Here is a 15,437-nt window from a genome sequence, read left to right on the forward strand (position 1 = left end):
TGGCTAGCATAATACACATCACCTGCTCAGTTCTTCACCTTCATGAAAACTAAAAATTCATCAGATGTAAAAAATTAAAAGAAAGAAAAGCAGCAGAAATTCCCTTCCTTTACGGGTATCTCAAATACTCACTTTAAAGCTGTGAACACTTGTTGGCAATCTTGTGAGTGCTGAGATAAATACTCCAAAGCTTTGATAGCCACAGCCTGTTGTTCAGTCTGAAAACAAGTAACAAACACGTTTTCTAAAAGCTGTGCCAATCGTCAAACAACGCCATCCTACCCACAACTGGAAAATGTTTGCTGGGTTTATATGCCCTTCTCGTGGGGGAAAGGCAAGAGGATTCTGCATAAGAAACATCCCCAGATGCAAGGGAAAAAATCTTAAGGAAAGATCCTGTGATTCCTTGCACAATCAGTCCATAGACAGAACAGGATCAATACAGCTTGGGGAAGCCATTAGAACCTGGGATATTATTAGCAAAGCCCAAGAGATAGCTAAAAGGGCTGCTCTATATATGCCAATATTCATTCATTCAGTGCACACACCATTCAGTCACTGCTCACAGACAAACAAGAGGGACAAGTAACTTTTCATAGTCCGTCAGGATTTCCCAACCCCAGAATCTGAGCTCCTTAAGAACATATAAGCAGCTTCTCCTTCTGAATTCAGAGTAGCAGCTATGTTAGTCTGTATCCACAAAAAGAAAAGGAGTACTTGTGGCACCTTAGACACTAACAAATTTATTTGAGCATAAGCTTTCCTGAGCTACAGCTCACTTCATCGGATGCATGCAGTGGAAAATACAGTGGGGACTTTTTATATACACAGAGAACATGAAACAATGGGTGTTACCATACACACTGTAACGAGAGCAATCATGTAAGGTGAGATATTACCAGCAGGAGAGGTGGGGTGGGGGAGCTTTTGTAGTGATAATCAAGGTGGGCCATTTCCAGCAGTTGACAAGAACATGTGAGGAACAGTAGGGAGGATGAAATAAACATGGGGAAATAGTTTTACTTTGTGTAATGACACATCCATTCCCAGTCTTTATTCAAGCCTAAATTAATTGTATCCAGTTTGCAAATTAATTCCAATTCAGCAGTCTCTCATTGGAGTCTGTTTGTGAAGTATTTTTGTTGAAATATTGCCACTTTTAGGTCTGTAATCGAGTGACCAAAGAGATTGAAGTGTTCTCTGACTGGTTTTTAAATGTTATAATTCTTGATGTTTGATTTGTGTCCATTTATTCTTTTACGTAAAGACTGTCCAGCTTGGCCAATGTACATGGCAAAAGGGCATTGCTGGCACATGATGGCATATATCACATTGGTAGATGTACAGGTGAATGAGCCTCTGATAGTGTGGCTGATGTGATTAGGCCCTATGATGGTGTCCCCTGAATACATATGTGGACACAGTTAGCAACGGGCTTTGTTGCAAGGATACGTTCCTGGGTTAGTGTTTCTGTTGTGTGGTTGCTGGTGAGTATTTGCTTCAGGTTGGGGGACTGTCTGTAAGCAAGGACTGGCCTGTCTGCCAAGATCTGTGAGAGTGATGGGTCATCCTTCAGGATAGGTTGTAGATCCTTGATGATGCATTGAAGAGGTTTTAGTTGGGGGCTGAAGGTGATGGCTAGTGGTGTTCTGTTATTTTCTTTGTTGGGCCTGTCCTGTAGTAGTTAACTTCTGGGTACTCTTCTGGCTCTGTCAATCTGTTTCTTCACTTCAGCAGGTGGGTACTGTAATTGTAAGAACGCTTGATAGAGATCTTGTAGGTGTTTGTCTCTGTCTGAGGGGTTGGAGCAAATGCGGTTGTATGGCAGAGCTTGGCTGTAGACAATGGATCATGTGGTATGGTCTGGATGAAAGCTGGAGGCATGTAGGTAAGCATAGCGGTCAGTATAGGGTATAGGGTGGTGTTTATGTGACCATCGCTTATTAACACCGTAGTGTCCAGGAAGTGGATCTCTTGTGTGGACTGGTCCAGACTGAGGTTGATGGTGGGATGGAAATTGTTGAAATCATGGTGGAATTCCTCAAGGGCTTCTTTTCCATGGGTCCAGATGATGCAGACGTCATCAATGTAGCGCAAGTAGAGTAGGGGCGTTAGGGGACGAGAGCTGAGGAAGCGTTGTTCTAAGTCAGCCATAAAAATGTTGGCATACTGTGGGGCCATGCGGGTACCCATAGCAGTGCCGCTGATTTGAAGGTATACATTGTCCCCAAATGTAAAATATTTATGGGTAAGGACAAAGTCACAAAGTTCAGCCACCAGGTTTGCTGTGACATTATCGGGGATACTGTTCCTGACGGCTTGTAGTCCATCTTTGTGTGGAATGTTGGTGTAGAGGGCTTCTACATCCATAGTGGCTAGGATGGTGTTTTCAGGAAGATCACCGATGGATTGTAGTTTCCTCAAGAAGTCAGTGGTGTCTCGAAGATAGCTGGGAGTGCTGGTAGCATAGGGCCTGAGGAGGGAGTCTACATAGCCAGACAATCCTGCTGTCAGGGTGCCAATGCCTGAGATGATGGGGCGTCCAGGATTTCCAGGTTTATGGATCTTGGGTAGCAGATAGAATACCCCCAGTCGGGGTTCTACGTGATATATGCCATCACGTGCCAGGAATGCCCCTCTGCCATGTACATTGGCCAAACTGGACAGTCTTTACGTAAAAGAATAAATGGACACAAATCAGACATCAAAAATTGTAACATTCAAAAACCAGTCGGAGAACACTTTAATCTCTTTGGTCACTCGATTACAGACCTAAAAGTGGCAATTCTTCAACAAAAATACTTCACAAACAGACTCCAATGAGAGACTGCTGAATTGGAATTAATTTGCAAACTGGATACAATTAATTTAGGCTTGAATAAAGACTGGGAGTGGATGTGTCATTACACAAAGTAAAACTACTTCCCCATGTTTATTCCCCCCCCCAACACTGTTCCTCACACGTTCTTGTCAACTGCTGGAAATGGCCCACCTTGATTATCACTACAAAAGGTTCCCCCACACACACTCTCCTGCTGGTAATTGCTCACCTTACCTGATCACTCTCATTACAGTGTGTATGGTAACACCCATTGTTTCATGTTCTCTGTGTATATAAAATCTCCCCACTGTATTTTCCACTGAATGCATCCGATGAAGAGAGCTGTAGCTCAGGAAAGCTTATGCTCAAATAAATTTGTTAGTCTCTAAGGTGCCACAAGTACTCCTTTTCTTCCTTCTGAATTGAGCATCTTCAGCAATCAAGCCATAGAAGACAACAGAAATTCCGTTGCTTGTGACAGAAGAGAGACCTAAGGAAGCATCTGAAGCAATGTCCATCTACTAATGTCTATAGCTCAGGAATTTTCCTTAAGAATTCTTTTAAAACTTTATTTCTTTGGTTTGAAATAAACCTCTGCTTCACTTTATTCAACACACTTGTGTTTACATAGCCAAGTCTTCTCTTGTGTAGAACATAGCAAGAAAAAATACAAGTTGGACAGGCTACAACTGCTATGTTTATTTGACAATGAAGCAGAAGTCCAAGAAAATATTATCACCTCTACCTACCTCTAAAGCAATCTGGGCAGCTAAACTCAGAAGGCTGGTGGCTGCACTTCCATCTGCTAGTAGCTTATCTTCATGCCGAGCTGGTTTTGCTGCTAACTTCCCCATTGCAACAACTGCCTCCACAGCTGAAATACGCAATAAACCAGCTGTTAGCAGAATTTTTCATAGAAGCACATGAAAGTAGCTGTACTCTGATATTTCAACATAAATATCATACTGATTTGTGGAAAAGCTGACATCTTCAACTAATTTTCACACGTTCCCCCTGGGAAACCTGTTCTGACTAGGTAAATATGTTAGCATTTCTCCACAGTTAAGCACAGTGCTGGCTAGAAAGGTATTAACCTGTTTTTTCTGGCTACTGCAGACAGTGTTGCCAAACAATGGAAACCTTGTCTAGCACCCCAATCTTGTCCAAATGTCAGGTTGTCGCAGAAAGCAGAACACTCCCTCTAATATATAACCCATAGGTCGGGTGGGGCTCCGTTCTCCCATGTTTTGGCTCATACCAACAAGAGTTACTCCTGAGGGCATTCTGCACCAAACAATTAAAAATTATGCGTCAAAAAATTATGAGCACAATATTTTAAAATTCTGCAAAATTCTGCAAATTTTATTTGTCAAATAAATGTGGAGGCTCTAGTGAGGAAAGCAGGATTGGGCCCAGACAAGAAGGCAGGCAACAGATAAAGAGACTGGAAAACAGGTTGGGAGCCCTGAGGGACTTAGTGGCAGGAATAAGGGAAGGAGTAAGTACAAGCATGAGGAATTCAGATCCCTCGGACAATACTTGGAATGGTGATAATCTGAGCTGATGAAAGTGTCATTCTGGGAGATAAACACGTGATTTAAGGAAAAAGAATGACAAGTTAACTCTGCAGAGGCTGGAGGAAATTAAACAGTTGAAAGTTGTGAAAATGTAAAAAAGAAAAAGTGTTATAGGAAGAGAATTCTTGGTTTCTTTGCAGCCATTCAAAGGAAAAATTGGCCCTTTTCCAAAGGAATGTAAATAATCCAGGCAAAGAGACAATCGGATTTAAATCATTTGACTATGGACAGGTTTCAGAGTAACAGCCGTGTTAGTCTGTATTCGCAAAAAGAAAAGGAGTACTTGTGGCACCTGGTTAGTCTCTAAGGTGCCACAAGTACTCCTTTTCTTTTTGACTATGGACAGTTTAGTCAAATTCGCTAAAAGAACATAAGGGGTTTCTATTGGAACTTAACTGCCCCCAAACGTATAAAAGGGAATGTAATCTATGTACAGCTCTGGAAAAATTATTAGAGCAGTGCAAGGGATGTTAAGAAAAAGAGAATGTATGTATGTGTATGTATGTATCTGTGTGTGTGTGCAAATATATTGTGTAAACATGTGAGGTTTTAAGGACCTAAATCAACACTACTGGTTTGTAAAACTCTTGTTTTGTTGGTTTAAGATTAATTGGTTTGGTTTGCAGTTGTTTTTTTTTAAATAATACCACTAAAAATCCATTTGAATCTTTTATTCAAAGATGCAAAACTGACAAACGCTTTTTGCCAGACACAGGTAATTAGTGTTGTTTGGCTTTGATATTTAACGCTTAAGGTACCTCAATGCTTTATAAAGTTCAATATCTTTTTAAAGACCAATCAGGAGAATGGGGAGAGATTCTGGATTTTTTTTTTAAACGAAGTAGCAGATAAAAGCTGCAGTAAAAGAATAAGAAATGAAAAAGACAGTACCCTCTGCAGCAACAGCAGGGGTGAGGTGCACAAAGAAGCAATGTTAGGAACACTGAAATTGGCTCTGAGTAATCAGACTGCCACTTTGATAAGGGTACATGAAAACTGTGAGCACAAAAGAAACAGTTACAGCTTATGTTAAAAATTGATATGGTTAATATAATGTTACAGAAGTTAAACTATGAAAAAATGTGCATTTTCCTGACATATGCAGTGTATATTGTAGAAGGGGTTAAAAGAAAAAAATGCAAGCAAACCATGCTACTTAATTAAAATCCTATTAGGGCTCCAAAAAGGAGCCACAATAGGTTGTGTTTTCTTTTTCAGATGGCTTTGTGTTTTAGAAGCAGGAGTTAAAAGTGGAAAGTAATCAAAACTCAGGTGGAAGTTCACTGTGTCCCTTTTTAAGACAGAGTCTCTGAGCTCTGCTGATGGCTTTGGATCCAAAAGCAAGCTAAAAAGCATCTGTGTCGATGCAAATTACCTAGCTGATAGGGGAAGGCGACAACTGCCCATAAATGACAGCACAAAGGAGCTGCAGATAATGAACATACCTGGTCAGCAAACAAGCTACTTGTAATCAAAAAGACTCAGATTATGACCCTCCAGAAAGGAAGGCAGAAAAAGGAGTCAAGTCTGAGAATAAGAGCAGACATAGTCTGTGACCCCAAGCGTCCGTGGACCACCGGTTGAGAATCACTGACCCAGAATACAATATATGGAAGAAAAGGAGGGGGTTGGAGATGGAGACCTATGAGATCCCATCAGAAAGTGGGAGAGAGGAGGACCACCCATCAAAAAACCTGACAGAATGGTAAGAGAGATAAGAGGAGACTTAGGAAAGTACAGTATCACAAAAGCCCAGGGTAGATAAGAAATCAAGAAGAGGATGATCAACATTGTCAAAAGCAACAGAGACCAAGGAAATCAACAATGCAACTGATGCACTGACATTTGGCCAAGAGAAGGTGATTAGCGACTTTGGTGAGAGCAGTTTCAGTGGAAAGGCCAGAAGTTAGATTGGAGAGGGTCTAGGATGTAGCTGGAGAAGACAAACTTGAGGCAGTGATGCAAACAGCATTTTCAATTAGTTTCAAGGTGAAGGGGAGAAAGGAATTTGGGGCATAGGTGGAAAAAAAGGCTAAGTCAAAGGTGGTTTTTTTGTTGGGAAAATACCAAATCAATAAAACTGCAAAATAATCATGTGTTCATATGTACACAGCAACATATTACCCTTCTGACTATTTCTACCTTTTTCAGTGTTACCCTCCAAGACCGCAACCTTATACACACTGAACTGAGTGAAGATGCTGCTGGGATCACACCTCTCTGCCTCCTTCACTGCCTCTTTTGCCTGTTGACAGAAAAGATTAACAGGATTTTATCGCAGTCATGACCAGGAGTCAGTAACACACATTGTAGCAGGGGTGCGCTAAACTGAGAGAGAACATATTAATGATTATATACATGTTGTTTATACAGCTCCACAGCTATATAAAGGTTGGTGCTTTACAGACAAAAGAAAAGTTATCCAGAGTTGAAAAACAAACTAAAAGTCACAAAAATAAGCTTTTGAGCTGTGGAGCAGTTAAACATTTAAAACTCAAGAAATGCTAAAATTACAGTTGCAAAAACACACCCTTAATTCTGACCCCTTAACAAATACAGTCTTTAATTTCAGGGTCACACACTATTTCTCAACTGTTACAAAAAGAACGAGGAGTACTTGTGGCACCTTAGAGACTAAAAAATTTATCTGAGCATAAACTTTCATGGGTTAAAACCCACTTTATCGGATGCATGCTGTACTGCATGCATCCGATGAAGTGAGTTTTAGCCCACGAAAGCTTATGCTCAAATAAATTGGTTAGTCTCTAAGGTGCCACAAGTATTCCTTGTTCTTTTTGTTGATACAGACTAACACACCTACCATTGTGAAACCTGTCAACTGATACAGTATAACATCAGACCATTTTTTCCATAACCATGAAAGTTTCACCTTGTGAGCTAAGTAAGAGTGAAATTCAACCCAGTGCAGAAGGCCAGCACAAGGCCTAAGCTCTATTACAGTCTCACTGTGCTGACCCTCTGGATGGGGTGAAATTCACCTTGAATGAGGTAGGGGTCTGCAGAGCATCTTGTTTAGAAATGACTCTCCTGGACTCTACTTGGCATACACAGCAGTACACGGAAACAGAAGTTGCCACATGTATCCAAGGTTAGATAATAGTGTTGTGCTTTGTCCCTGTCTAGTGGTGGCTGGGACACAAAGGTTGATGAGCTTGCTGCATCCCTGATTCTCAGATGTGGATCATTCAGCTCTGGCAGTTCAGGCTCTTGCATTTAGATGTAGAAGTCCCAGGTTCAACCTCTGCTGTCAGGGCATGTACGGGGATTAGAGCTGGACAGACTTCTAAAACTCAGGCAAGCTTCCTCATCTAGGTGGAACATGTAACCCATACCCACATAGTGTGATGCCCTGTCCCTCTCTAGATGCTCTGTCCCTCTGTAGTGGGAAACATATAGAGATTGATGAGCTGGCTAACAGAGTGGAACCTTTTAATTCACGCAGTCAAGGCTTCTGCTTTAAGATCCAGAGAGCCAGGGTTCTATGCTACTGCCGAGGACCCACCTCGTGGCACAGCATAACAAAGTGAAGAAGGCTAGTAGTGCCATCAATAGTTAACACTGTCTGACACTTCAAAATACTATTTCCATTTGCTTATAACATTGCCAAACTTTGTCCCTTCAAGCTAGAATTTTCCATGCTGAGTGTCTGCCTCTGGTTGAATTTTTTTAGAAAGTTTCATGTCAAATGGTTCAGCCATTTCTGAGAATGAGATTAGGGAAAATATATTGTTTGGCCCAAATTAAAAGAGTATTACAACCATTTCATTAAGAAGTTCTAGAGCCCTCATGCTTTGGAGAAAGAATTTTAAATTTGTCAGGGCAGTTCTCCTAGTATCAGAGATTCGCCTTTTGCTGTTCCTTGAAAATTTCACCCAAATTTGCCAAGCTAGGAGCCTTTGAAAAATCTCAATCTATAGAAACTAATCAGTAGAGACTTCTTAGAATTTGTCAGCTACATTTTCTGATGATTCCATCTGCACTAAGTATGTTCCAGCCCAGCCTGGAGGTGGTGAGGAGGACTTTTGCTGAAATTGCTCCTTCTAGCAGCCAGGGGCTGACGTGGCACTAGGCACAGCAACTGAGAGCAGGGAGACTGTCTCTTCTATTATCTCAATGCTCCTGATGCTAGCAAGCAGGCTGAGCATGGTGAAAGAGGATGCAGCCAAGCCTGACTTGAATTCAGAGGGATGAAGAATGGTGTGCAAGAAGAAGGGATTTCAGGAACCATGCAGGGGGAGGGAAGTAGAAGTTGGGGCGGGAGGAAGGTGGATCGGCACAGAGGGAGGCAGGAGCTGGAGTGGAAGTGAGGAATAGGGTAAGAGTAGAGGAGGATGGGGGCAAAAGCAAGAGTGGAGGGGTGGACAGGAGCAGAGGGTATATATGAGAAAAAGGGGACTGGGACAGCTGGAAGCACAGGGACAGACAGGTCTATAACCACTATAGAAAACTGTCCTTCAGAAGCCGGAATTGAACCCAGATGTCCTGAGTCTCTACATTTTTCTGCTGTCAGTAAATAGCTGTGAAACCCACTGCTAAAATGTGTGTCTTCATCCCCCTCTAGTGGTTGGTCCATGGAGATGTTAATAGCTGACTACTTCTACCAGGTTTCAGAGTAACAGCTGTGTTAGTCTGTATTTGCAAAAAGAAAAGGAGTACTTGTGGCACCTTAGAGACTAACAAATTTATTTGAGCATAAGCTTTCATGAGCTGTACTCACGAAAGCTTATGCTCAAATAAATTTGCTAGTTTCCAAGGTGCCACAAGTACTCCTTTCCTACTGCTACCAGTTAGTTCAAGTGGCAAAGGTCAGTGCTGTGGATCTAATGGTCACAAACCCTGCTGATGACACAAGTTGGAGGTCAGTATAGTTCCTAATGATATAATTATTGTTATTTTGTTTTTGTTTTTTTTAAATAGGAAATTATATCACAAAACAACCCTAAAATAACATTAAGGTTGCAGAGCCAAGCACTCAAGTTAGGCAATGCCATAATTAAGGTTCATTGAGCAACCTTAAGTTGGTCCCCTCATGTTTACACACTATCATAGGCTTTAATTACATGATCACATAGTAACCTGTTTCAATGGTTAATTGCAACTTTTTGACTGTGAAAATTTCTTATTTCCAATTTGAATTTTTCTAACTTCAACTTCCAGACTCTGGAACTTGTTATATGTCTTTGTATGTTAGATTAAAGGGTCCCTTAAGACACATATGTATAGTACAGCCTAGTTTCTGATCAAACATTGTTTTAAAGAGCTACTGTTAAAAATGTCCTACGAATGTGCAGTGTGATGTTCAAATTCTTCTGATTTAGCCAAATCAAAACCCTCTATCATAAGAATATATAAAGACACTTCTCCACAATGAGGGCTGTTTCCCAGTTACATTTACACGTTATACCCTCAGCCATTTTGCTTGTAAAGCTCTAAAATAAATTGAAAGAATTTCTTTCTAGTGGGGAAAAATGATTTTTTTCTCTCTCCTTCTACTCACAAACAGTTGAATTTTTTTTACTCCAAGTTTCACCTTCAGGCACGTACCAGATCTGGAAAACTTCAGCCCAAAAGATTAAAGTTTTTAAAAGTTATGAGGAACTCAAAACAGAGGCCTAGAATGTAAACACCTAGGCAATTTTTAACAATATCTGCAACTATGCACCAGTTCTAATACGGTGCTTATTAGCATGGTGTCTAGAGCAAGGATTCTCAGGACAAATTATTTGGTGGACTCAGAGTACGGCCACCAACTCTTGCTGGTGGCCGCTCTCACACTTTTTCCTAAAATACTTAATTAGCTTAAGGAAAAACAAATAAATATGCACATATACATATCCAAATCATTGTAATTTATTTATTGCTAGCTAGTAAGTCTGCTGTGAAAAGTGATATTAACAAACATGCAAGTATCATTTTTCACAGCGGACTTATTCAGTCCTGGCAAGTCTGAGTACAAATTAAGCCCAGGATGGGGATCAGGGGAGACATCAGGGGTTGGGGCGATGGGGTGCAGCCAGAGTTTGGGGCTGGAACCCGAAGCCTCACAGCCAGAACCTACATTCCTGCCACCTCTGGGCTTAAGCCCAAATCCTGAGCCCCATACCTCTGAGAAGGTGCGGAACTCACCAGTTGCCTGCTCCTCCAGCATTGTGCCCCAGGTGTCTCTAGAGGGAGGCAAGCAGGGCCCAATACTTGCTGGAAACCCCAGCAACCAACACCAAGGCATCCAGGAGCACCAGGGAGGGGGAGGAGCCACTGCTCCCACCCTCCCCCATCACAGCCCAGGAGGTTATAGCCACAAGAAAAGCCCCTGGTGGCCACATTTGAGAAACACTGGTCTAGAAGAATTCCAAAAACCAACTCTGCCCTTCCAGAGACCAGACTCAAGTAAATTGTCCACTATTTTCCCAGCTTTTTTAACTCTCCCCTTTTCTATAAAGTCTTCAGTTACAGAAATTTAACTGGGTGGGACACATGAGGCTGCAGCACTGCTCCCCTAACATCTGTCGCACACATTCGTAGAATATAGTGAATTTCCAAAAGCCTCTCACTGTGCTACAGGACATGAGACTCACAGTGTCAGGTTGGTGTGTACACAGGAAAATGAATAGCCCTCAACTTCAATGAGAATATCACACTAGTTGCTGTGAGTCTAACTTCAAGGGGCAACTCTGGCTGCACCTCACGACATGTCTCTGCTCTCCATTCAGAATTAGAGACCACATAGGCAGTATCAGCAGACAAGTTTGTACATCATTTGTGAAGTACAAACGTAGCTTAGACCTCCATCTAGTGATCACTTAAAGCAAGTGCTCAAGATGCTTTTTTAATTTAGACAAAATTAATTCATTTTGTAAGTCCTATCTTAGGAGTAGAAAGATTTTTAGACTTACACACAGATGATACTAGTTTCAGAGTAACAGCTGTGTTAGTCTGTATTCGCAAAAAGAAAAGGAGTACTTGTGGCACCTTAGAGACTAACCAATTTATTTGAGCATGAGCTTTCGTGAGCTACAGCTCATTTCATTGGATGCATCCGATGAAGTGAGCTGTAGCTCACGAAAGCTCATGCTCAAATAAATTGGTTAGTCTCTAAGGTGCCACATGATACTAGTTATGAGTCTGCTCTGGTGACACTAGTTATTATGCTAAAATCTCTCTAGGTCTTTACAGCTGTTAAAGCTCCCTCTCTGTAATGCATACTTCATTGCAATCATTTTGTTACTCAGCTCACTTGAAGTTAGTGGTCTGATGACATGCTGGAATATAACTTTACACAAGACAGTCCATTTACCAGCAACTCCAAGGCAGCCTTGCTGTACAGCAGCTTTCCCACCACAGCAGGCTCAAACTTCTTGTCCTTCAAGGCCCTCCCAACTTTTCCACCTTTGTGTCTTTTTACATTGCTCCCCATCTGTCTGTTCCACCAGTGATGCAGTCATGCTGCTTCATCTCTCTGAGCTGGTACACAACACCATTGCCCACTCTGAAGAAAAAACTTCTACCATGATACCCTTAATAAATGACCCAACTAATAATGTCTATGTCAGGTAGCAAATGGGGATAGTTTTATATTTCCATTTTAAAACATATTAGTATCAAAAACATTTTATTATCAAGATACGACAAATCTCCACTTTTGCCATTTTATTTATCTGCTGGACCCCTTCTCTCTACTCTATCATTTCTTTAGATTGTAAGCTGTTTGTGGCAGAAATCATGCCCTCTATTATGTTGGTATAGCACCTAGAAGTGGGGGGACCCTAATGAAAACAAATATATTAATAATTAAGTGGGTACATTTTTAAAACTTGAAGTCCAAAGTGTAATCATGTAACTCAACACAGAAAAGCTAGAGAACAAACTTCCATTCCCTTTTACCCTTTCACAATTTGAAATCAAATCCCATTGACACTGCAATACCACAAAAAAAAATAAACACTTTTTCAAGTTGTTTCAGATGAAAGTAGCAGGAAGCCATATTCCTCTGCAACTTAGCCAAGTTCTGATCTATCTGCCCAGATGAATAGAAGCTGAGAGAATAGTTATACCACTGAAGGGCTTCAGAGTAGTTTTTTGCCTAGAAAATAAATAAATAAAACAAACAAACAAACAGTCACACTGAAGTTTAAATTGACTACATTTTCCTAAGCTAAATAAATCAGGCTTCATAAGAATCAAAAGGTTGAAACAGTCACATACATTCATAGATTCCAAGGCCATAAGAGACCACTCCCATCATCTAGTCTGACTTCCCATAGGGCACAGACCATCGAACATCCCCAAAATAATTCCTAGAGCAGATCTTTTAGGAAAACATTCAATCTTGATTTAAAAACTGCCAGTGATGGAGAATCCACCATGACCCTTGGTAAACTGTTCCAAGTGGTTTATCAGCCTGTTAAAAATTTACACCTTATTTCTAGTCTTGATTTGTCTAGCTTCAACTTCCAGCCATTGGATTGCGTTACAGACTTCCACTTCATTAAATATAACAGGGTCTAACCAGCATGGTTTCTGCAAAGGAAAATCATGTCTTGTCTGTGAGAATTCTTTGAACGTGTCAATAAAGTAGTAGATAAAGGAGAACCAATTAACAATTTATTTAGGGCTTTAAAAAGCCTTTGGCTAGGATCCTTAAAGAAACTTAGTTGTCATGGGGTGAGAGGCAAAGTATTGTCGTGGATTACAAACTGCTTCGGAGATGAGAAACAAAGGGTATGAATAAATGGTCAATATTCATCATGACTAAAAGTTAACAGCACAGTGACTTAAGGTTCTATATTAGGTATGTGGTGTTGTCTCTGATAACTGTCTCTCCCAGGCAGCTCTCACCAGCCCCCTTTCCTGTCTCTCAGGTTCCCCTTGACTCACCAGGTATCTTCCATTTACAAGTGCCCTCTTGTAAAATCCAGTTGCTGTAGCTGATGAGTCACAGGTGCACTAGCCCTGCTCTCTCTTAAATGGCCAGTATCACCCTATAACAGTGATCCTTCATTGTTTTTTTAAAGCAAAAAACAAAGACCATGTTTGTTTCCAAACCTCATAGCTCTTGGCAGCTCTGTCCCACAGAATGATGTGCAGCCGGTTCAGTATTTCAGGTGACAGCTGTTTTCCAGTATAGTGACCTGAGAAGTGAATGAAATTAAGCAATAACAAGGTCTTAAATAAAGAAGAAACTATTACCTACTGTACAATAACTGTCATTCTTCAAGATGAATTCCACTATTGGTGCGCATGAGCCCAGTGCACTCCAAACAGATTCTTGGACCACCATGTCCATTGCAGCAGTGCCTGCACCCTGAGCGTCCTCACATACCGAGCTGAAGGCATAAAGAGTAGGCCACCCCAATTGCCCCTCTGTTCCTTTGCCAAACAGAAACTTGATGTTAATAGACTCTTTGGTAACAGGGATGTGGTGGGGCAGATCTTGGGGGGGAGCGGGTGTGTGCGTGTATGTGTATATATATATATACACATATACACGTAACTTTAGTGCCCTCGTGGCCAAGATGGAGTCTGCTCTGCAGGCAGCTCTGGCCAAGAGACGGCACGCACAGGAATGCAGAAGGAAAAATTCCCTCCACCCCAGGGGCACGTGTTCCAAACCCCCCAGAGTGAACACACACACCCACAGGAAAAGTACAATGGATATAATAGAGATATTTATTTACAGAGGGATGAGAGGAGAAAAACAACAAGGGGAAGTATAGGGGGATCAGTAGAACAGGGCTTGTCAAGGTTCCTCCCCGACTCTGAACTCTAGGGTACAGATGTGGGGACCTGCATGAAAAACCTCCTAAGCTTATCTTTACCAGCTTAGGTCAAAACTTCCCCAAGGTACAAAATATTCCACCCTTTGTCCTTGGATTGGCCGCTACCACCACCAAACTAATACTGGTTACTGGGGAAGAGCTGTTTGCACACGTCTTTCCCCCCAAAATACTTCCCAAAACCTTGCACCCCACTTCCTGGACAAGGTTTGGTAAAAAGCCTCACCAGTTTGCCTAGGTGACTACAGACCCAGACCCTGGGATCTTAAGAACAATGAACAATCCTCCCAACACTTGCACCCCCCCTTTCCTGGGAAATGTTGGATAAAAAGCCTCACCAATTTGCATAGGTGACCACAGACCCAAACCCTTGGATCTGAGAACAATGAAAAAGCATTCAGTTTTCTTACAAGAAGACTTTTAATAGAAATAGAAGTAAATAGAAATAAAGAAATCCCCCCTGTAAAATCAGGATGGTAGATACCTTACAGGGTAATTAGATTCAAAACACAGAGAACCCCTCTAGGCAAAACCTTAAGTTACAAAAAAGATACACAGACAGAAATAGTTATTCTATTCAGCACAGTTCTTTTCTCAGCCATTTAAAGAAATCATAATCTAACACGTACCTAGCTAGATTACTTACTAAAAGTTCTAAGACTCCATTCCTGGTCTATCCCCGGCAAAGACAGAATATAGACAGACACACAGACCCTTTGTTTCTCTCCCTCCTCCCAGCTTTTGAAAGTATCTTGTCTCCTCATTGGTCATTTTGGTCAGGTGCCAGCGAGGTTACCTTTAGCTTCTTAACCCTTTACAGGTGAGAGGAGCTTTCCCCTGGCCAGGAGGGATTTCAAAGGGGTTTACCCTTCCCTTTATATTTATGACAGGGCTGCATCCAAACCAAGGCCCCACAGGCCCAGTGGTAGCACAGTCTGAAAGGGCAGACACTGAGCAATGCACCTGCACACAGAGTTCAGGAGTCCTGAGCAAAGTTCCAGTTCAATGGTGAGTCTTGGGTGCTCCTGGTCGTCTTCAGCACCAGTGAACTTTCCCCAACAAACCCCTCCAGTGCCCTCTTCTGCTGCTTTCTGCAAAGCCACGCAGAGCAACCACCTTCCCACTTAACTAGCTAGCAGCCTCCCTCCTTATTCCCAGTGCAGAGTCACAAGCCCCAGTACTCACAGCCCCATGCAGCTCTGGGCGGCAGTGATACTGGGTCCAGCTCTGGCCTGTCCTTCTCGG

The 15,437-nt window shown here is 41.8% G+C and overlaps 1 protein-coding gene across 1 annotated transcript in view; it reads right to left on the reverse strand.

Moving 5' to 3' along the window:
* The window catches only part of TEX11 (testis expressed 11), a 142,235-nt gene that overhangs the window by 55,869 nt on the left and 70,929 nt on the right, over positions 1-15,437 (reverse strand). Inside the window, exons 15-19 of the mRNA XM_077827052.1 lie at positions 13,462-13,547; positions 12,362-12,499; positions 6,541-6,643; positions 3,571-3,695; positions 133-218 (exon numbers count right to left, since the gene is read on the reverse strand). Coding sequence (XP_077683178.1) covers positions 133-218; positions 3,571-3,695; positions 6,541-6,643; positions 12,362-12,499; positions 13,462-13,547 — 538 coding nt within the window. The remainder of the gene's footprint in view (positions 1-132; positions 219-3,570; positions 3,696-6,540; positions 6,644-12,361; positions 12,500-13,461; positions 13,548-15,437) is intronic.

Source organism: Eretmochelys imbricata, chromosome 9 (genome assembly GCF_965152235.1).
Source record: "Eretmochelys imbricata isolate rEreImb1 chromosome 9, rEreImb1.hap1, whole genome shotgun sequence".
Classification (NCBI taxonomy): Eukaryota; Metazoa; Chordata; order Testudines; family Cheloniidae; genus Eretmochelys; species Eretmochelys imbricata.